General features: G+C 34.2%; 1 protein-coding gene across 1 annotated transcript in view; it reads right to left on the bottom strand.

Moving 5' to 3' along the window:
• The window catches only part of Fmn2 (formin 2), a 377,915-nt gene that overhangs the window by 28,281 nt on the left and 324,796 nt on the right, over nt 1-24,838 (bottom strand). The window contains exon 16 of the mRNA XM_046432483.2: nt 584-733. Within this exon, the coding sequence (XP_046288439.1) occupies nt 584-733 (150 nt within the window). The remainder of the gene's footprint in view (nt 1-583; nt 734-24,838) is intronic.

Raw genomic sequence — 24,838 nt, 5'->3', positions numbered from 1 at the left:
CAGGAGAAATTTTCCTTCATTCCTGAGAAGATTTATTTTAGGAAATGTGATGCAATTCCACAAGAATATTGAAAGACCTTTTAAAAACTATTGATCATCTGTGTTTCTTGGTGACATTTGGATAAGAATGTGAGACTGACAATATCCCATGTGTTTGATCAAAAACAAACAGAAAAACTATTCCTCTTATCTTGATATCCCTTGCTATCCTGTTTAGTGGTAAGCGGGTTTATTATCCCAGTGGGGTTATTTGACCCTTCTTACATGGTTTGCTTTTGTGTGTGTGTGTGTGTGTGTGTGTGTGTCTGTTTTCACGACAAAAATTGTTTTACCAGATAGTGGTCCCTTCAAACTGACCCTACCCGCCCCCCCCCAGCTATTCTCTGTAGTATCACAGCCTAGGGCTGACACTTATTATTAAAACTCCAAATTCTGTCAAATGTCAGCACCCTTTTAGACTTGCTGCCCCAGGCTGAGGGTCATCTAATTTTTCATTCAGGCCATGAATGTTGGCAACTCCAGTGGTATTACACCTAATAAAATTCCAGTTTTTAAATGCCATTGTGAAAAAGAAAATACCTACCTTTCTTGTAGAATAAGTTTGTTCTCTTTCTTCCAAAAGTCTTTAAAGTCAGAGCTGAATTCATGCCAGATACTGAAGAAAACATTTGGGGACACCTCTTTCTCTCCAAGTTTTGGTTTCATGAAGAAATAGGCTGTAGTCTCCAAAAAACTGTCAAAGCATATACACACAAGAACATAAAAGCTATGATTACTTTCCAATATGGGATATCCTTTCCTCATCCAAATGCTGATTTCATTCATGCACAATTATTACTACCAAGAGGATTCTAACTCTTCAGGTACCAACAATAGTTCTTCATGGTTTCATGTTAGAGTTTTAGATGGAGATAGAGGTATCTGACAAGAATCCTCTATACATTGACAACTACCCTCGTCCAATTTCATTTTTAATCACTTGTTATGTGTCTTGTATATTTCAGCAATGAACTATAAATCAAGTTTGGGCATATTGGAAGCAGTGGGCTTATACTTCATTTATATACTCTAAGAAAATAATATTAGCCATTTGTCCAAAGCTAATATGTATTCCATTTTTACATTACATTATGTTGTTTGTATGTTATTTGTCTTCTTACATTGTTGGCGGGGGAGTTGTAGGAAGAAAGTCCTAGGAGACAGCAAAAATGTCTGCCATGGTAGTTACTGAGTAGTTATCATATGGCAACCAGTATTGTGACAGTGGACTGATCAGGGCCAGTCTTCAGAAGCTGCAACTCAGAGGTTGCATCTTATTACAGCTACAAGAAACTCAGAGTTTTAAAAGGGTTTTTGGACAAAGAACACATGATTAGTAAATGGTAGGTTTAAAACTTAACAAAAGTCTTCTAAACTCATTATCAATGCTCAGAAAAGGCCCTAAGCCAATGATTGATAATACTATGCATGGTGAGGGACTCTAGGCAGCTGGTCAGAACAAGGCCAGAAATGCTGCAGAAAATGGTGACATTCAAATAACCCTTGGCCTAAGGCAAGTACTATTTCTCCTACACAGAGCTCAAATTTGATTTATCCTGAAGTGAAAACTTTGAAGGCAACTTCATGTAATGTCATGATTAAAAATATGTATACATACCTACAAATACCAACACATGCCTCTGTATTTAGTTTGCCATATTCCTGATTTCAAATTCCTACTATGAAAAATAATATGAGCATTTAAAGACGAGATATTTATGGTTAAGTACTGAACATAAAAAATAACACTACACACAGCTACCCCTGACTATGGATAGGAAAACAAAACCAAAACCTAGGGACGAATGTGTGCATATGTGACTAACCTACCCTTTTTTTTTTTTTTTCCTGGTACCTGGGATTGAACTCAGGGTCATTCAACCACTGAGCCACATCCTTAGCCCTATTTTGTATTTTATTTAGAGACCAGGTCTCACTGAGTTGGTAAGTGCCTCACAATCAGGCTGGCTTTGAACTCACAATTCTTCTGCCTCAGCCTCTCAAGACCCTAAAATTACAGGTGTGTACCACCAAGCCCGGCTTTCTTTCTTTTTTCTTTTCTTTTTCTCCTTTCTTTCTTTTTCTCCTTCCTTCCTTCCTTTCTTCTCTCTCTCTCTCTCTCTCTCTCTCTCTCTCTCTCTCTCTCCTTCTTTCATCTGGGCTTGAACCCAGGGGTATTCTACCACTGAGTTACATTCCCCAAACCTTTTTAGTTTTCATTTTGAGGCAGGGTCTTGCTAAGTTGTTGAAGCTGTCCTCAAACTTGAGGTCCTTCTGCCTCAGTCTCCCTAATTGCGGGGATTACAGATTTATGCCAGTGTTTGCCACAATCTGCTGTTTTAAAATTTGCCTTATTATTTTCTCTGAGCAGCAATATTCTTAGGAACACTAGATTGTAGATTCTAGGAAGAAATTACAACATTGATTTGATTGCATGTGTGGGTCTTGGGAATTTTGTTTCTCCCTGGTTAGCCTACTAGGAAAAATGTTACAATGTAGTTAATTAATGTCAAGAATTAGACTGTGGAGTAGAAGCACTATGTGAGAATTTAGCTGCCATCAGCTATGATAATGACATTACATTGTGTCTGAAGAATGTATTGATAGTATTGGAACTGCCCAGAGATTAGATGGCAGCAGAGTGTGTAAATGGTCTGACATATCTAAATCATATTTTGTTAAAACTGATTAAGAATACACATATATTCCTCCAGGGAAAACTTGTCATTTTTCTTAAAGAATATTTGTGACCTGCTAGGCTGAAATTAAGTCTCAAATCCTTCTATTGCTCAGGTATTGCTTTGGAACATTTTTCTGGTATTTGTACTTCATAAGATCAGTTATCATAGAGCAGATCAGTCTATCTGAACAGATACATCTAAGCTATAATCCATTCAGTTGTATTGCAACATTTTGAAACTTTATCACAAACAAACATTGTTAAAAGGTAAGAATATAGAATTTAGAAAGGGCAGACATGGAAGAGTGAATCTTGACTCTGTAGCTATCTATTTGAACAAACCATTTATTATCATTGTGTTTTAACTTTTTCATCAATAAAACAGAGATCATTAAAAAAACAATAGAATATTACTCAGCATTAAAAGAAAATAAAATTATGGCATTTTCAGGTAAATGGATGAAGGTGGAGAATATCATGCTAAGTGAAATAAGCCAAACTCCAAAACCAAAGGCCAAATGTTTTCTCTGGTATGTGGATGCTGATCCATAATGAGGGGTTGGGGTGTGTAGGAAAAATGGAGGAACTTTGGATTGGGTAGAGGAGAATGAGGGGAAGGGAAAGTGCATGTGGTTAGGAGGAATGGTGGAATGAGATAGACATTATTTCCCTAGGTACATGTATGATTGCATGAATGACTACATCTTGCACAACTAGAGAAATGAATATTTGTGCTCCATCGTGTGTACCATGAATCGAAATGCATTCTGCTCTCATGTATAACTAACTAGAACAATTTAAAAAAATGGTTTTGAAGTCCAAATGGGGGGATTAAATTTGCAAAATGTTTATTGAATATTTTAACACAAAACAAATTTATTTTATATTGCATACTATTTTACATTACATATTAGGTATTTTACATTGTATATTAAAGAACTACAAACGTATTTCCTAAAAATTTTCTCTAAATGTTAACTAATTCAATTGAGGCTGACTTATGAATTCCAAAGTATATATTGAATGTTTTAATGCAAATTTATTTTATATTACATATTAAATATGAATAGGCAACACTGTTTCTGAATTCCTTTACCTAAATCTGAAAGCAAGAGTTCCTATACACTTTGTAGCAACATAAGGTCATTAAAGAGGAGAGATGTCTTATCTGGGACCTTCCTCATTACTTGGCTATACTGTGAGATTCTCTCAGAATGATCCTAGCACATAAGGATACAGTAGAAAAAGAAATGTAGTAACCATGACAATGCAGTATTCAGAGTAAGGAACAACTCCAGAGGTCACTGAACAGTCCTGAAACTGCTCATGTTTTTTCTTAAATAGCCCTTTCTGAAAAAAGATCAGCCTATACTTCTTTCACTGCATACATACAAATATTCTTTTCTGCAAAGTAATAAAGTATCTCCACATAGCTCCAAAAGATGGATAGAGTACAGAATTAATTTTGAATTTCTCTGAATCCCATTAAAAATGAAGATAGCAACACACACACACACACACACACACACCAAAGCTCACAGGAAGATATCTCCTAAGACAGTAGGTAGTATAAATCTCAAATTCATCTAAGTGGGGACAAACCACTGACAACACAGAAGCCATGCACTTATATCATCTGTAGAGGAGCAAGGAAGAAACAGAGGGACACCATAAAAACAGGAGAACCCCTGTTTAAATTATGATAAAGTACTCCTGAAAAGTATCAGAGACAATCTGAGTACTGCAGCTGAAACTTGAAAGGGTTTTATAAACTCCAATGCCTCGACAGGAAGAAAGGACATATGGAGCTAATTCTGAAAGGACTAGAACAGTCTGGGCTATCTGAAGTCCTCCTACTTACCAAGAGAAACTCCCTTTTCAGGTGAAGCTCTGCACTCACAGAAAATGCTGGGAGTAGAATTCAAATGGTGAAGGATAGACTCTAGGACAAAGGAACTAGAAAATGCTGGTAAAATGGAGGGGAGAAAAAAATCCCAGATAGAATGAGATCTTTTAAAAAATCATTACACAAATGTTAAAAAAAAAAAAGGAAGATACACAGTAGTGAAGCTAGAAAGATATCTACAATCATCTCTTCCTTCTAAAAGTTTAGCAAAACTAATTTCATATAAAAATAAGAAAAAATGACTACAGTAAGAAAAGGTATGCCAAAATACTAAGCATAGCAGAGTTTTCACAGTCCTATTTCTGTCAAAGGAAATGTCAAGGCAAAATTACCAGAGCCTCATAGTATCATGATAAAAACATCAAATTATCAAGAAGATATAACAAGGGGTTGGGGAAGTGGCTCAGGGTAGAGAGTCTTCCTGGTAGGCACAAGGCCCTGGATTTGACCCCCAGTACCACAAGGAAAAAGAAAAAAAAGAAGAAGAAGACATAACAATCCTAAATATATATATGCACCTAATAAAGGAATTTCAAGTAATACAAAGAGAAAAAAAGCAGAATATAAAGGAAAAATATAAATCCATAATCATAATTGGATATTTTTAACATCTCTTTCTTAGTAATTGGCAGAACTAGACAAAAATATCATTTTAATGTAACTATTGACAAATTGACCTAACTGGACTGACAGGTGTAGAACATTAAATCAATGGTAGAATTTAAGAGAGTACACAAAACATTCAGTGACATAAGCCACATTAAAAAAAATACTCAATATATCTCAAAGGATGAAAATTATTCAAAGCATATTCTGTGACCATAATAGTACTTTTTCTTTTTCTTTTTTTTTTTTTTAGTTGTATTTGGACACAATACCTTTATTTTTATTTGTTTTTATTTTTATGGGGTGCTAAGGATGGAACCCAGTGCCTCATATATAGCCAGGCCAGCGCTCTACGGCTGAGCCACAACCTCCGTCAGCCCCCCCAAAACCATAGTGTTATTAAATTATACAACAACAAAAATAAAATGTCTAGGTCAATCCAATTTTAAAGTTAATTATACTTTTTTTTTTTATAAATAATCTGTGGGTCAATAAAAATTAGAAAATATTTCAAACTGAACAAAAATGAAAACATAAAATATCAAAGTGTATGGTTATAGACAAGGCAGCACTTTGAGGGAAATTTAGTGCTTTAAAATGACTATGTTAGAAAGAAAGATGTAAACTCACTGAGGGAGCCACATAACTCAAGAAGCTATAGAAAAAATTAAACTTAACTATGTAGAAGAATTAAATAATAAGAGTGCAAAACAAAGAAAACCTAAACTTTTCCAAAAGTAATCAAGGCCAGATGTTGGTAAATTTAATAAGTATTCTGTAAACTTCAAGGTAGATATTTAAACAAATCAACTGTATTTCTACATACTATAAGGGACAACTGGAGAAACAAAATTTGAAAAAAAGGGGAATTTATATTATACCACAAAAAATAAAATAACTAGCAGTAAATCAAATAAAAATTGTGTGAAAACTATAAAATATTGTTGAGAGAAATCAAAGAAAGCCTAAAGAAAATGAAAGTATAATATATTCTTAAAAAGACTCACCATTGATGAAATTAATTCATTTACCCCAAATTATTCTATAAATTCAAAGCAATCCCAAACAAAATGTTTTCTTTAAAGAAACCAATGCTGATTGTAGAATTTATATGGAAATTTAAAGCATCTAAAACAGCCCTAAAATATTTGTATAAAAAGAACAAAGTGAAAAATTTATACTACATAACTTTGAGAGTTATAAAACTATACTAGTCAACAGATTATGGTGCATATATGTAAGGATCTGGAAAGAGACTCATAATTGTAAGGCCATTTAATTTTAGACAAAGGTGGCAAGCCAATTAGATGGGGGAAGAAAACTATCAAATGATGATAGAACAATTAGATATCTGCATGGGAAAAATATGCTCACTTAATACAAGAAATAAGTATTCTAATATAAAAGAAACAAACATAGTCTTCCAAAAGAAAATAGAAAAAAAAATCTTTACATTCTTAGACAAAGCTTTCTTAGACAAGACACAAGAAATGCTAGCTACAAAGGGGAAGAGTTGATAAACTGGACTTAATGAAAATAAAAATTCTGTTCAAGAAACAAAATTAAGAAAATAGAGAAGCCATAAGAGAAAATATTTTTATACACACATTTGGCAAAAGACATGTTCTTATAAACAATGAACTCTTGCAAATAAAAATATAGGAAGATAAAAGAAACCTAAGCAAAGTATGTTAACAGATAATAAATCCATGAAATTGTGTTTAACATCATTATTCATCAAAGAAATGTAAATTAAGACCACAATAAGATTCCATTTCACAATTATGGAAAGTGGCTTCAATCAAAAGACTGATAGTGACAAAGGTTGATGACAATGTAATAAATGAAAGGCAAAACTTTGCTTTTGAAAGTGTAAAATGGCCAACCATTATGGGGAAGCATTTGACAGGTTAGAAAGTTAAATATATACATATCATATAACTCAAGAAATCTACTGCTAAGTATTAATTCAAAGAGAAATCAATTCACGTGTTCAAAAGCACTTGTACAAGAACATTCACGACAGCCTTGTTAATAATAACCCCAAACTGAAAATCTAAATGCCCATCAACAGGAGAATGGAAAAACAAAATGTGATCTATAAATACAATGGAACTACTTAACAACTGAAAAAGAAAGAAACTGCTGATACATCAACAATATGAACAAATCTCAAAAACATAAGTGAAAGAAACCAAGTCAAATTCTTTTTTTTTTTGAATATTTATTTTTTAGTTGTAGTTGGATACAACATCTTTATTTTATTTATTTATTTTTATGTTGTGCTGAGGATCGAATCAAGGGCCTCGCATGTGCTAGGCAAGTGCTCCACCGCTTAGCCACAACCCCAGCCCACAGTCAAAATTATACATGCCATATAAAATCCATTTATTCAAAGTCTGAGTATATACAAAGTTAATCTATGTTGATAGAAATCAGATTACAGATCATCTCTTCAGAGATGTATGGAGTACACAGATTGAGGTAACAGAACTATTCTAAATCATGTTTTGGTTGTTGTTTACTGAAAAAACATGTAAGGTCTCTGCATTCTATTGCATATAAATTAAGCCTCATTTAACCAAGAAAAAATGAAAGTAAGGAAAAGAGAGAAATACGTGGGGAAGAAGGACTAACAAGGAGATGAAAAGAAAGAATATAGGCAATTGAGATTGATTCTTGTCAAATAAGTAAGAAAACAAGAGCAAAATAATGGTTCTGCAGACCAATGAGATATACATGAAAACAATATAGAACAGGCTAAAAGATATTAATAAAATGATAGGAACCATAAAAAACAATTCAGAACAGGAAAAACCAGAACTTGAAGAACCAGAAGTTAAAAATGACCATTTGTGCACACGAAGACTAGACTAGAATGAACACAATAATTAGTAAGTATAATATAAATATCTCAAGGAAAAAAATACATGAAAAGTATTCAAAAATCATAAAAGTGAAAAATCAGAAAAAATTTGAGAGAAAGTTACAAGTATAGAAGATAAGAAATTCTTTTATAAAACATGTGCTTTATAAAAGTCCTTACAAAAAAAGTTGATTCTATAAGAGAAAAGAATAATGGTTTCCAGAGGCTAGGAGCTTAGGGAGGGTAGGGTTAGGAGGAAGTTGGTAAATGGGTACAAAGCTACACTTACATCCCAGAATAAGTTCTAGTGTTCTGAAGTACAGTAAGTTCACAACAATTAAAAATGTTTAGAATAGGGGCTGGGATATAGCTCAGTTGGTAGAGTACTCGCCTTGCATACGCAAGGTGGTGGTTTCAATCCCTAGTACCACCACCACCAAAAAAAAAAAAAAAAAATAGCTAGAAGAAAGGATTTTGAATGTTCTCACGACAAAGAAATGGTAAACATTTGAGAAAATAGATTGTTCATTGCCCTGATTTGATTACTGTGTAATGTATACAATATAAAAAAGCATAACACTATATCCAATAAATGTGCACAATTACTATGTATCAAATTGATGAGATTAAATTTTATAGTATTTCCACCAAAAAAAAAAATTTGTAAGTATGTAAGGTAACACATATGTTAATTAGCTCAGTTTAGCTATTTACAATGTATACACATTGCAAAACAATGTATTGTTCATGGTAAATATATATCATTTTTCTTTGTCAATTTAAAATATGATTCCACACATTTTTCCTGGAAATAAAAAAAATTCAGTGTTCACATGACAGGTGCCAACACTGAACCTGTAAAATCAAACTAATAAAATCATTGTAAAAAAATATCCTTTAATCATCATGCAGAAAAACCGAGCTCCTCATAATAAAGAGAATCTTACTAACATCAAAGAGTTAGACATTTATGCAGCAATATCCTATGTTGAAAACAAGGCAGTATCATATTTATATGATACTAAAGACAGAAAGTGTGAATGAAGTGTTTTTTATATAATTAATCAGACTTTCAACTATAAAACAAATGAAAAAAAAAAACAAGAAAACTGCTTTCAGTATGAAAGAACTCAAGAAATATTATTCTCATGACCAATTGTTCATCAACTTACTAGAAAATGGGCTTCAGACAAACTGGTAGAAGAGATACTGTAAAAGATTAGAAAAATGGGATTCTCAGTATGAACACAGAGCATAGAATGTCAAATCTTACAGTAAAATTTGAATTGCCAACTATTAGTGAAGCTAAGAATGTGTGTTAATTCCAGCTGTATCCTCTGAAAAGTCTAGTCACAATACAAATTCAATTGTAAAGATAATTAGGAGAATTTAGATTATGATCTCTGAAGTCCATTCCAAATAACAGACTCAGAGCTGCTTACAAGAATGGCTCAATCGAGGCCTAGGGGGGAAAAATGTACAAAATGCACCTAGAGAATCTGATTACAGAAAATATCAGGGAGGTAATGTCAAAAGAATTTATGGTGAGCTTAGAGGTGGGACATTTTGCATATCAATGAGAATAACTAAAAGGACAAAAACATATCTATATATTTAATTCCATGAGCTCATTACAATGCTTTATAAAAATTGTTCACTGTTGGAGAATGCTAGAGATTCATAATTCCAAAAATTGGTAAAGTAAGGTTCAAAAAAAAAAAAGTCATGCTTCTCTTACACAAACCATACCATTGAATGACTGTGCCAAATGAGGGAGATTTTCTTTAAAGACAAAGTAACTTACTGACTGAGGAAAAAAAAATTCAAAAAGGTCACTATTTTATAAATCATAATGAATTAATACATCTGGATTGACTGTCAAAGACTAGAAATATCACAAAGACAAACAAATATGACATGTTTCCTCTTGATAGAACCTGACCACCCATACAGTGATTGTATCAAAACATTCTAAGTTGAAAGCAATCAGGTTGCTAGGACTAACTATTAATCTGTGAGAATTTCTCCTGTAGGAGAAAGAATCATGTAAAATTAAACCACTGAGACAGGATTAGGAAAATCCATACTATGGAGAAACTCTATAGGACAAAGGATCTAGTTCCTTCAACAACTAAATTTGAAAGGAGAAAAAATGTTGGAGGGGAACCTATTACGGGGACTTACCTTTTACAGATATATACTAAAATATATATGGATGAAATTATGTTTTGAGGGAATTCCCTTAAAAAATAATATGGGAGGGAACAAGGGGGTAAGAGTATAGTGCAGATGAAACCAAATGGACTACAAATTTGAAATTAGTTGGGGGAAGAGTGTCCATGGAGGGTTTATTACACTGTTCTGCTTAATTCTGCATATCTTTCACTTTTACATAATAAAAAATTTTCTTTTAAATCACAAATGCATGTGCACATGCAAAGTAAGAACAAAGTAGTAATGACTATAAGCATCATTTAGAAAGACATTCTAGAAATATTTTTAAGAGGCTAGAATGTTGCTTTAAAGACCTTTACTAGATACTGTTTTTGACTATGAGTTACGTTACACAGATAATAAAAATAGATAACTTCAATTTCTTTATTTGAAAATAAGCCACGTCACAAATGAAGAACTTTTTTTTATAGTCTTTTAAACTTCTCATATGTTTTAAAGGCAATTCTCTGTCCGGGAATTATACAGATAAAGAATGACTCAAAACTTAATTTTTATTACAACCAAAAGAGGTGCTAGGAATTACCCCCAAATAGCATTTTCTTGCCACAAGTTATGACCTCTATGGAGAAGCATGTTCTTTGCAAAAGAAATACTATTTCAATATTGTCAGTTATGACTATCAGATATTTCCAATTCATAAAAAAATTCACTCCCAATGGCATATGAGATAAACCTGTGAAGCCAAAATTTGGTGGTATGTACACTGTTGTAATCCTAGAATAGGATACTTAGTGCTTTCATTTAACTCATCAGCAATCAGGTTGTAACTATATGCAAGGCACAGCAGGGCAAAGATACAGAAAAATAAAATTTCTCTTTAATGACTTTTTTTGAAGAACATTTTCATTGGATCAACAAGTCAAGTATAGAACAAAGCAATCTACCATGTTTTGCCCCAGGGTGATGGGCTGTCCTATGTTCACTGGTGCTCGCAGATGTTTACTATGCTTTCAATAGTTTCTCTACTATGGAATGAATACATGCTTCAAGAAGATAAACCCTTGAATAATCATTCGCAAAAAATGATAAGCAATTCCCAGTATTTATTTTTCAGCAACCTGAAGCATATCTAAAACAACACAGGAGAGAACATTTTAATGTATGGCAGGGTGCTTCAGAAATGATTGATTCTAGACAAAAAGAATGTGTCCAATAAAACCAATCAAGGTGAGTCATCTCAAGATGGGCTGATCTCTAGAATCACTGGGAGTTTGATTTACTTTTTATTAACTAATGCCAGAGAGACTTTCTATTCTAATGAGAACAGCAATATCATGCATCTTTTCCTACTGGTTTCTTGCTCCCATCTATCAGGCCTATCAGAACTTGATATTCTAAGGCTGCACTTGTTCCTCATTTGCCTGGAATACTCTTCACCCAGGTGTCTGCAAGTCTGTCTCCTTCACTTCTTTGGAATCTTTGATCAGGTATCTTAGTGAGATCCTCATGAAAAGTGAAAGCAAAAGTACAACTCTGGACCTATCAAATAGTCCTGACTTAAAATTTATCTCCACAGCACTCACTGCCATCAAACATACAAGATATTCTGTATTCTCATGAACTACTGGGATCTGTGTTAGTCAGTTTTCCATCACTATAATGAATATATGAGAATATCAACTTGTAAGGATGAAAGGTTTATTTTGGTTCACAATTTTGGAGATTTTGGTCCTACTGCTTTGGGTCCGTGGTGGGACAGAACAACATGGTGAGGAGTATGTAGTGGTAAGCTGCTTACCTCATGGAGATGAGATAGCAAAGAGAGAGTAAGAGGAGGGAATGGGTCTTAATATCTCTTCAAGGGCACACCCTCAATAACCTAACCTCCTTCCATTAGGCTCCACTTCTTAAAGGTTCTACCACCTCCCAGTAGTGCCATAGGCTGGGACCAAGCCTTTAACCTGTGCACTTTTGGGGACATTTAAGATCGAAACTATGACAGTCTCCCTCCACTAGAACTTAACCTCTATAAGAAGATTATACCCTTTGTGTTCACTGCTTTATTTCTAGCACTTGAACAGTGCCTGGCACACAGAAGTTGTTTATTTGCTTAAAGTATGACTGTCTGCTGATCAAGTGATCTAGATACTTTTGGGAGAAATTTGGATATGGGGGAACTTTATAACAGAAGAAACCTGTCACTCCATTTCCCTTATAGCTCCAAATGAAAAAGCATAGACTTTGGGTTTGAATGATCAAGATGTACTTCTGGCTCCATCCAAAGTAGACCTCATCTTGAAAGGAAAATGACACAAATACACAGAGAATGATAGCATTTCCTATCTAAACAGCCCCTTGCATGGACTAAATGTACTGAAGTGTGTGATGGGCTTCATGGTATTGCCAGGCACATAGTAAGATCTACAAGTGGTGGTTTTACTATCACCATAGCAGCTACCAAAAGGTTTCTCTTTAGCTTTCATGATGTGTTCAGAGTGTGAGAAGACCTGGGATTTATTCTTATGGAGAAGTTTAGGAGATTGATTCCTTTCCCTCATTCCTATATCCCTACATAATTGTGAGATAACCCATGCCATTTATAGAAATTAAAACTGATTCTGATACATCAGTCTTCTGGGGGATAGCCAGTCAGTGTCAGAGTGAGTGACCACCCTTACCCATTCCTCTCTACTTATCATCTCACTGGGCTCAGAAGAGAGTTTAGAGTAGCCCCTCTCCATGAACAATTCTTACTTCATTTATGTAGAAATAAAAGATATCTTTTTATCCTGGGATCATAAAATATAAAAAATAGAGAATTATATCATGTCTTGACTTTATTTCATATGACTATATTTAACAGTACATGACATACAGTTCATGTACACAGACACAGCTTCCCAATACCTATTTAACAAACATGTCATAGTCAACAGCTGAGCAAAAATGTCTGCTGAAAGACCTCCCCACCCCCTACCACAAATATAGCTGTACTTATCATTAAAGTTAATGACACAATTCAGATACAAGTCATTGTTCTCATGTCTTGTTGGATCTCTAAGCCCTGTGCAGACAGGAACAGGTCATTTATTAATTTATTCTCCCACTAAAACTAATGCCAATAGGTTTTGAGACCAAATGCCTCCCTCCCTGGCTCAACTGCCAATGTGGCAGTTCAGGCTATTTTGAGACACTGTTAAGTTGGTATTGGGGTATACATGAAGTGTCTGGTGAGATCATTTTTTAAAAAATATTTTTTAGTTGTCAATGGACTTTTATTTTATTTATTCATATGTGGTGCTAAGAATAGAACCAAGTGCCTCACACATGCTAAGCAAGTGCCCTACCACTGAGCCATAACCCCAGCCCCTGATGAGATAATTTCTCATGCACACATGTGTGTTTGACCTGGCCTTCTGGGCCAGGGAGTTACCAACTCAGTCCTGGCCCAGTCTAAGTGGAGACCTGGATCTGACTTCTCTGTTTCGTCTGTGACCTTCCCTCTTACTTTCTTCTTTCAATTATCATTGTCCTTTTGAAATAAAGCAAAAAGGCTGGTCACTAAATGAGAATTTATACACAGAATGAGAATTGAATGTATAGAACTCAGTTTAGTTTGTATAGACAAGAACCAAGAACATAAAGCAACTTGGTATTAAACATGAGGCCAAGGGAGCATACCAGTTTAAGTGAGCTGCCAAGGATCATCATCATAAATCTTCCATTGTGTATGCTTTTTTTATTGTGCAACATTGGATTTTGTAATATTATTCTTCAGAACAAACTAAAATCTCAAGAGAAAGATCTATTTTCAGTAAAAGACTTCCACAAGTAACTGCAATTTTTGGAACTCTAAATCATCATCTTCATGTCCTCTATCCCTCGTAAGAACTTACATGAAATGTAACATATTTTATTACCCCAAGAAGGAAGAACAAATTCCCTTTCTTATTATTAAAAGGCCTTTGAGAGGTCTTCCATTTCTCCTAAAAAACACAAAAAATACACTTATGCCAGTCATTTTGCTCTAGGCACTGGAAAAAAATCACAGGAACTCAAAATGGTAACAGGATAAATTGGTATTTCTTTCCTTTTAAAATGAAACATTGTGGTACAATGGTGAATTAGTCTTAGAAAAAAAAGCTAATTCCCTACACAATAAAAAATATCAGCTCAAAGAAACTACAGAAACTTGAAAATCCAAGTGACACATTTTTAGGCACAGAATGTCCCAGAGGGGACAATGCAAGATGGAACCCATGATGATCATAAAGCAACCAAGAAAGTTCCTAAATCTAGACAACAAATATGGTCAACAATGTTAGGGTAATTTTTCTCTTATACACCTTATATCCAATTTATGTATGCTCCAGATTTTTTTTTCTAAGTTGCCCTCCATTCTTCTTATGCTATGAATCCTAAGGTTAGAAATAATGGAAATCTTTTATAAAAATCTTGCTTTACTAATTTACGTAATTTTTCACCATGCCAATTTTTTCCATATAACTGTACCTTCTTCTCTGAGCAAAAAAACCTTCATCATTTCTTAGTCAAGACTAAATTCTTGATCTACACAGTCTTTATCCTACCCATTACTTCCTTTAGGGAAGTACTGAATTCATTGTCCCCTATTTGCAGCACCTAAAATCTCTCCTTTCCTATTAGCTTCTTTCTCTAATAATAAAAACACATACAAAATTTTTCCATTCAGATATATTTCTCTTAGCATGTAAACTCTTTGAAAGAAATCATTATTTATATATAACTGCTTTCTAATTTAATATCTAAGTACTTAATTTGAAATCTGTATCCAGAGACCATCCTTCCACTCTATTCTCTTTCAGGGGTCTCCAATTTAATCCTATAACATTCAGAAATTTTCACCCATGTCATTAAATAATTGAAAGTTATTATCACTGATCACTCGAATTTAAAAATTAGAGGTCATCATTATTCAAAAAAAAATTAAGATTACTAGAATTAAATATATTATTTCTGTTTCCCCCTTCAGAGAACTCTCAATTCTGTGAGCAGTGAGCCACTTACTCCTTTTAGATTAAAAGAAAATTAAAAAAGATAGTATAGATAGCTCCCAGATAGCCTTCACCCAGCCTCTGTAATATCTGACATTTAGATCTAAAATATATCTATTTTCTGAAAGACACAAACTACCAAATTTCTCACAAGTGATCTAAAGATATATATTAATAATTAAATCAACAATTAATCTTCCAAAAAAATAATTCACCAGACCCAGGTGATTTGAAAGCTGACAAATTCTATCAAAAGTTTAAAGAAGATGTATACAATGAACTGAAATGCATTCTGCTGTCATGTATAACTAATTAGAACAGATAAAAAAGAAAAAAAAATTAAAGAAGAAATGTTACCTTTCTCTACAATCTTTTCCAAACGAAAAAAAGAAACGTGTCTAACTCATTCTACTAGGCCAGCATTACCAAATACCAAGACAAAGCCACTATATCAAAATAAAACTATAAGCTAACATCTCTCTTGGTCATGGATGCAAAATTCTACAAAGAGCAAGTTGAACTTGATATTAATAAAAATAATTATACAATATGACCAAGTACGAGTTCTTCCAGTTATGCAAGATGGGTCCACCATTCAAATCAAACACTGTAATCTATTCTACCACATCAACAAACTAAAGGAAAAAAAATAATGACGTTATAAATTAATGTAGGAAAAGTACTTGATTGACTCAAACATCATTAAAGATAAAAAAAAACTCTCAGAAAACTAGAGATAGAACAACACTTCTTCAAATCTATAAAGACATCTGCAAAACCCTACAGCTAATACACTTAATATACAAAAGTAAAAATAAAAAATAAAAGGTATATAGATTGGAAAGAAATATATCTATGTAGAAAATGCCGATGAATATACAGAATAACTTTTGCAAATAATAAGTAAAGCAAGTTTGTGGAATATAGGTCAATAGATAAAGCTCAATTGCTTTCTTATATAATAGCACTAATTGGAAATTATATATATACATACACACACACACTTATATATTTGTGGGTATATATATACACACACATGAATATATATACATGGGTGCACATATATATACATATATATATGGGATTAGTTCAATGGTACATGTCTGTAGTCCTGGCTACTCAGGAGGCTGATGCAGAAGAACCACTTCAGTCTAGGAGATCAAGGCTAGCCTGGGCAAGATAATGAGGCTCTTAAAAAAAAATACATGCACATGTATGTGTGTGTATATATATATATATATATATATATATATATATATATATATGTGTGTGTGTGTGTGTATTTAAATCACATATGTATAAACAAAAATATATGTGTGTATGTATTTAAATCATGTGTGTGTGTGTGTGTGTGTGTGTGTGTAAGTTCAGATCTTGTAGATTGCCAACCATAGGATACAAAGTTGAGCAAGGTACCCATCTGCTGTGCTCTGAAGCCAATTGCTTCACTTGCACAGAGGCCAGGGATGGTTTTGGGCTACTGAATGAACATGGCAAGGATGCTGATGCAGGGGCAGTCCTAGGAGACACTAGATGCCTCTTCCCATTGGCTTTGCCAAAACTTCCTTGCAACTGCACTTTAGTCTAAGGCTTTTCTACTCAGGCTTCCTTCTTTCCCTCTCCTCCTGAAAGTTACATTAGCTGTTGTTCCAGCTTCCTCTGGCTTCCTTCCTGGTTGTCCCAATAAATCTTGTCTGTCCATTTGCTTCTTGGAGAACCTGAACAGAACAGCAGGACCACAGGTACTCTGAGAAAACAAACACTGAAATGGAGTTTTGGGGACAGGTTCACTCACTACCCCACCATCTTCAGTGGTTTGTGGGACACTGGCACATCGTGGCCATGCAATTGCTAAAGTTATAACCACAGAGAACCTGAGTAAACGTCCTGGTATATGAATGCCCTTGCAGGTGAGATGATTCAGGCCACTGAAAATATAGTAAGAACAATGCCACACAGAGAGTGGATTTGGCTGACTACTGCTAAGTCATATCGACACCCTGCAGAGGAATAATGAGACACCCAGGGCACTAATAAGCACTTAAAGGCTGCTAGAGGGCTCCCTTAGTAACTTAGAAAGAGGCAATTATCTCCTGTAGGGAAAGGACAGAAATAGCTGAGAATGAAAAAAATTGATCCAATAGTTAAGAGCTACAGCGTGCCAGAGACATTTAAATGTTCAAAGGAAATATGCTAAACTAAAGGTAGAAATAGTTGAGAAAATTTAGGATCCTGAAAATCCTAAATAGGCAGAGATCTTGAAAACTTTAAAAGTTTGTAGAGATTGCCCATTCTTCTCCAGTAAAAGCTAGAACTTCTCCTGTGCTAGAAGACACTGTATCAAACAACTAATGACCCCTTAGAAGCTGCCTACTTCTCTTGGCTGCCATAATAATGAAGGTGATATCCCATCAAAATCCAGTTACAGAAGTGCTAGGCCTTATAAGGAAGGGAAGAGATTATACCCCAAGGAGTCACAGAGTTAGCTATTATGTAATGAAAGGATTCAGCGAATGGCTCTTCTCTTACAGGCCTGGAAGAAGTGATGTCCAATGAGGAGAAGCAGACACACCAGACAGATTGAGACAACTAGGCAGGTCCATATTTGTTAGAGTACCAGAAAAGAGATAGCACTGAAAACAAGATTAAGTTCACCAAGAAGATGGATGGAACAACTCTAAATTTGGAAATACAAAACAAAAACACTGGAAAGATACACAGAACAAAAATGTCAGCACTGTTAGAAGAAAGTGACATGTTTACCACATAAGTCTATATACTTTATAACTGACAGATAACAAGCAGGCCAAAATAAATAAATAGATAGATAGATAGATAAATCAGGAAAGCTATAGAATATTTAAACAATTTTATTAAGCCAGTTTAAAATACTAAACTAATATATAACAGTATATTTAACACCAGAACTCTGTATTCAAGCACAATTGGTAAAACTTACATATATTGATTATCCTCTAGACCATAAAGCAAGTTGAAAAAAAGCAAGACATGTCTCATGCTGTAATCTTCTTTAATGTAATTTCTATGTAATTATGAAAAAAAAGGGGACAACTTGAAAAATCCCTTACATCTGGAAACTTTAAAACATGCTACACGTAACTCATGGGTCAAAGAAGTGCTAACCGAAAACCTTCGGAACTACTGAAGAATGTTCATCAACAAGAAAAGAAGCTATGGAAGAAGGGCCTAGAAACAGTGCTAAAAAGAGAAATTTACTAAATATAATTATTAGTTAAGTTCCTAAATGATTTTTGATTTTTTAATATTTATTTTTAATTGTAGGTGGACACAATCCCTTAATTTTATTTTTATGTGATACTGAGGATCAAACCCAGTGCCTCTAGGTAAGTGTGCTACCACTGAGCCACAACCCCAGCCCTATAATTGTTGATTTTTTAGCATAAACTGGTGACTAAAACTTGAGATAACAACAAGTAAGGGCTGGGGATGTGGCTCAAGCGGTAGCGTGCTCGCCTGGCATACGTGCGGCCCGGGTTCGATCCTCAGCACCACATACAAACAAAGATGTTGTGTCTGCCGAAAACTAAAATAAATATTAAAAATTCTCTCTCTCTCTCTCTAAAAAAAAAAAAAAAAGAAAAAGAAAAAAAAAACAAGTAAATTAGGATGAAATAATACTAATATTGCTTAGGAGAAAAAAATAAATAAGTAGTAACTCTAGTTTTGTTAGAAAACTTGTTTTCCTGGGTACAGTGGTACACACCTGTAATCCTAGCAACTTGGGAGGCTGAGGTAGGAGGATTGCAAGTTTGAAACCAGCCTCTGCTACTTATCGAGGCTCTATGCAACTTGGTAAGACCCTATTTCAAAATAAAATATTTAAAAAAGGTTTGGGGATATGGCTTAATGGTTAAGCTACCCTGGGTTCAATCCTCAGTTTCAAAAAAGAAAAAAGAAAAAGAAAACTTATGTTTTAAGGATAACCATTAAAAATCTACAAAGTCTAATTCAACCAAAAGGGAGAGTAATAAAAATTTTTCCATCTAACAGAAAGGGGTGGGGGATGGGGGTAGAAGATCTGAGCATATACTAAATTAGGAGGAAGAAATAAAAATATATCATCAATCTTAATAAACATAAAGAAACAAAATATCTATGAAAGAGAGTCCATCAGATTGGATATTAAAATAAAGGTTTTAGATAAATGTTGTTTATTAAAAAAAAAATGTCTAAACCAAAATAGCCCAGGAAAATAAAAATAAAGAAGTAGAAAATATATATCAGAGGAAAGAAAACTGTGGAAGAAATATTAGTCAATAAAGAGGGGAAGACAATCAGCAATAGTGGAAATAAGAAAGGTCACTGCATAATGGCAAAAAAAAAAAAAACATTTCTTTAAGATGATGAAACCAGATAGTTTTAATGTATGAAGTTTAAAAATTTCACAGAATTAAAGATAAAACCGAAACTATCACAGTTACAGTAGGTGAGTATAATGTAGCCGCCTACAAATTTGTATTGATATAGATTTGAAATTGATAATTAATAGATTTTATTTTTTAAATGTACCATATTTCACTAATGTAACTTGCCATGGATTTTTAAAACTAACATTATTTTATGTGTCACTAAGAAAGAGAAATAGTCCAATTGAGGAGTTTTAAAAGAGACTTAGAGGCTACTGCTCCTGCATAAACCAAGAAACAAAAGGACTCATCTAAAAGACAATGAGAGATTCCTCTTAGAAAGGGACCCTAAGGAAATTTACTTTTCTCAAGGCTGGCATGGACAGAAAGCGGAAACAAAAAAGTTAATATTGACAATTTGAATCATAACTCAGAAATCATGCAGTTTTCTTCTGAATTCATACTACCAGGTCTCATTAAAAAAAATGAACAAAGATAAAAACAAAAAAGAAAAAATCTGAAGCATAAGCAGAGGATTTAACGTAAAGTGGTTTCAGGGACATAGTGCCCTTAACTGATGGCAAAAACAAACTCAAATCTTCTTTTGAAGAAGGTGACCTTAAATCAGGTTTATATCATAAGATGTAGTACATTATAAAATATATCAGTTTCAGATATGTTGAAGTGTGAGAAAATGTGCATCTGGAAATCGATAAATCATTGACTCATATTCATAACAAAATGATTCTTTTCAATGAAATATTAAGATATTTATATCTATATTAGGTCATAAGGAAGTCTTAATGGCTTTTAAAATGTTCAGTGTTCGTATCATACAAACTGCTTTTTTTTTTCCACTTCAAGACAATTAACTGGAAATTGATAGAAAAATGACTGCGAACAAAACAAACAAATGAAACCTCACACTTAAATACAATAAATAAATACAAAAATAACTGCTTACTCAAGAAGGAAATAACAAGTTAAAACTGAACAGTAAAAAAACAAAATGCTTTACAATTCAAAACTACTAGATTATAATTAAAGTAGAACTTAAAGTTATAAATGTATAGCTTTAAAGAAGGAAAATTAAAAATAATAAATTTTTAAGGCAACTGACAAAGCCCCAGAAAAAAAAATAGACAGGTTGTAGGAAAGAAAAGGATGTTAGACAGCAAAAATGTGTGAAACAGAAAGCAAATCAACCAACTAAAACAAAAGAACAGGGAGATAATCTTAACAAAGAAAACATCTAGTTCTTTCAAAAGACCAATAAAATAGACAAACTTCCTAAGTTTGGCCATGAAATCATAAAAGGCAGCACAAATAAACATTAGGTTCAAAAGGGGACATAAATGTAGCTGAGGTGAGGTGGAGAAGGATGGTTATAAAGAGTAGTGAGAGAATGTGTAGGGAGGGGGTTGCTTTTGTTTCTTGGTTGTTTAAGTTTCATGGTAATAATGAAACTAATGTATAAGAGGCTCCAAGGGAGAAGTTGAAATCAGGAGGCAAAGCTTTCAGTGGAGGTATTTCTAGGGAGAGAAATTTCCCTAGATTGGAAGAAGAAAAGAAGTATGTGCAGGAGTAGTTTCATAATACAGAAGGGATCCAGTTTGGTGGATATACTGTATGAAATTAGGGGTGAGCAAGGCAATTGGGATAGCGAAGTATGAGCAGGCTAGAGAAGCTATAAATCAAGAGTATCTGGGGGGAAGGTATTCCTAGAGGAAGGTACCTGGCAATGCTATTTGCCAAGTTGAAGCTGGCAGTGTTTAGAGGATAAGGATATATCTTAGTAAACTTTGCAGCTTCTTGTAATAGCCATTATGTCCATACCCACGTTCATCACTCAATGAATTTTTTCTGCATTGCCCTGAAAATGTCAGGCCTACTTCTAAATAAATGCTTCTAAATAGAGACATCATGCTTAATGCATTCCTTAGAAGCCAAGATATCAAGGTACCACAGCATAAATGTCACACATTCAGCGGAGGAACTATATTAACTCCATACCACTTCCATCATTATACAACATGATGTCTCTGGTCAGGTGAAGCCTTTGTATCAAAAAAATTTCTTCCACCCATTTACTCAGAACACAGTGCTTTGTGGTCTGTGCTATTAAGTTCTGCTATGCTCTATCAATGCTAATGCTGTTTCTCAGGGAGATTATGGCATTTCTAATGCCAAATACTTATATTTAAGTGTAATTTTCAGAAAGATATATAAGACAGTCAAGCTCTTATATATAACAGATTTCCCCTGCCTCTGCCACGAAGGAAGAAAAATAACAAATCTTTACTACTGCAGGAAGGCTCCATTTTTACAAACAAAGCTCTCCTCACATACACCCCCCAACATGGACTTCCAGGAGATTACAAATACTGTGTTGTTACATTGACCACTTAAATTTTTACTTATGTAAATGAAGGCAAAAATAATACATATACTTGTAAATAATATCAACATAAATGTCATATTTATATGTTACCATTAAATTTACAACATATTTTAACATAAATTGCTAATTTTATTCTTACACTGTTATTGAGTAGTAGGAAGGCAAGGATATAAGAAATAAAGGACAGAGTATTATTTGGCAGAACTGAATAACAGCAAAATATTTCCATAAACACCAGCATTTCATTCATTTTGGCTCTAAAATTTCATAAATGAATTCTCAGATTGCACAATAGATTACTACTCGTATAACATTCAACTTTTAAAAAGACCTGAATTCCTTTCTTGGCAATGTGCTTCCTGACTCTCTGATACTGGAGAAGTAATTTGTCAGGACTGAAATTTTCTATTTCCTCACCTACAAAATGGTCACTAAAAATCACCCTACCGGTTCATTGTAGGAATTTTGTGAGAACCAGTTGGCTAAGATTTCCAAAGCCCTCCATCCCTCATCGTAGATATAGACACAAGCACAGAAGAAACAATCAGCTTCTGTGTCACAAACAATTGGAAATATATGATGGTGCTCCCTTCCGAGGTAAAAGTACTTGTCACAACCCAATCCACAAAAGCCTAAATTTCACTCTGAGGTAATTTCAGAGATGTGAGGCTGGAAAAAGAAAATAATAACAATCAAATAATATTTGGCATTTTAAAAATGTACTTTTGCTGCTTGGATAAATCTTTGTTTCACTAGCCCAACAATATTTGTAAGATATTCCTGGCATGTTGAAGAGCTGCATAGCACTGTCATACCGAGAGGAATACCTTTTTTATAAGAGTGAGCAAGGAGCCCCAATGGCAGCTGTTGAGGTGAAAAACAAGCACTACCACATAAATATTTGCAAGCTAACTGGATTCTTTGGCATCCTAACATTTTTGAAGACATGAATGCAGTTTGTAACATAAGGGGAAATTATTCCACTTCTTGTTCATATCTACAGGGCCTATCTCCTATGATTTCTAAACATTAAAAAAAAGTCATCTAGGAGATGCCATTGTAAGCTAAGTAAGACACTGGGTAACTGTGGCAGCTTTCCTATATTCTACTGTCTAGCTTGAAGATATCCCTCTATTCTTCAACCTTTTTCCCATTCTTTCTCACCCACAGGAATCTACAATGTCTCTACTAGCCCTCTAAGGCCAGTCAAAGCTAATTTGCAGAAGCTGAGCTCCATGATGGGTTGGTCAGTCTATTAGTGTTCTGCATTCTTATGCTACTCTCAGGGCCCTTTAGCCACCCTTTATCATGACAAGCACACTTGTCTTCCTAAGTACCATCCCTTCAAAGCCCATCTTCCCTTTCTGTACCTATGTCCCTATGGACTGGAGTTCCAGAACCATGACTATGAAGTGTCTCTACTAATGTTACTCTCATGCCCTTGAGATCTGAGTTTACATCTTCTTTCTCCAATGTGTTTATTTGCTACTTTTTATTAATAAAACTAAGACTTTCACTAGACAAAAGCAACTCACCCATATTGCTCTTCACTGGAAGCCTTACATTTCCTGGTCCCCTAGCCTCCCAAATCCAGGAAACTAAGAAAGGGAGACTCCCTAGTTGTCCTCTAGTGCCCTTCCCAAGCACTGTTTCCCCAAGATTGTGCCGCACCTTTTTTTTTTTTTAAAGTTCCTGACATCATTTATACTTACTCAACTCCTTCCATGGTTTTAACTTCCAGTAATTAGATCATAATTTTCCTGTGTTTTGTGACTACAATAGTCATCTCTACTAAAATGCAGATTCTCTCTCTACAGTTATAGCATTTAATACATCCACATGATCATGTGCAGCAACCAAAAGTGATTTTAAAAAACAGACCACACCATCTCTGTCAATATTTCAACATTTATCTCCTTCTCTTCCTCTCCAAACTTTTGTTAGAAGTAGCTTACTCTCAGAACTTCAATTCCTTATTTTCTTAATTCTATTACAATGCAGCTTTTAACTCCATGACAAATTGGGCCAAAATTCAAATAAAACAAATAAGAGTACATGCTGTCTTCTCATTACCAAAACAAATGGATATTGTCTTTAGTTATATATCAGTGTTGTAGTTGAGCTTTTCTGCTAATTTACCTAGACTTCTGTAACATACAATTCACCTATTTTTCTTCTTTTTGTTTTGGATTGACTTCCCTTTCTGTTGTGTTATACTTTCCTTGCAGCAGCAATTCAAAAGTGGTATTTTTCAAGGTTTTCAGTCTTAGGCTGCTGATGAGCTATGAACCCCATCTCCTGGGGTGATCTGGCACATTCTCCTAGTTTCTGCTTCTTTCTATAATGATGACATATAAAACCCAGCTACCTGCCTCACCCCTCAGCTTCACACTCAAACACTAAACCAAATCCTCAGCATTTCTACATGACTATTTTATACACATCTTCAACTTCTTATCTCCTTCTCTTAGAAATGTTATCTTAGTTCCCCACATCAGAAACCTGAGGATCATTTTAGATCAACCCTAGAATAGAAGGACATGAGATTAAAAATTTAAAACAAAACAAAACACCAATTTTAGTAGAATAAATAAAAAGGTACACACTCAGGCCTAAGATATGTACTTCCAGCAACAGATAAAACTCCGAGTGCTTCTGAGGCAAGAAACAAAACAACACACACATATGTATATACACACATACACATACATCCCAGACAACCTTCTTAACTAAAAATTATGATA

Source organism: Marmota monax, unplaced genomic scaffold (genome assembly GCF_021218885.2).
Source record: "Marmota monax isolate L192 unplaced genomic scaffold, Marmota_monax_Labrador192_F-V1.1 WCK01_AAM20220418_F8-fsc00090, whole genome shotgun sequence".
Taxonomy (NCBI): domain Eukaryota; kingdom Metazoa; phylum Chordata; class Mammalia; order Rodentia; family Sciuridae; genus Marmota; species Marmota monax.
This window is presented reverse-complemented; position numbering and strand designations above follow the sequence as displayed.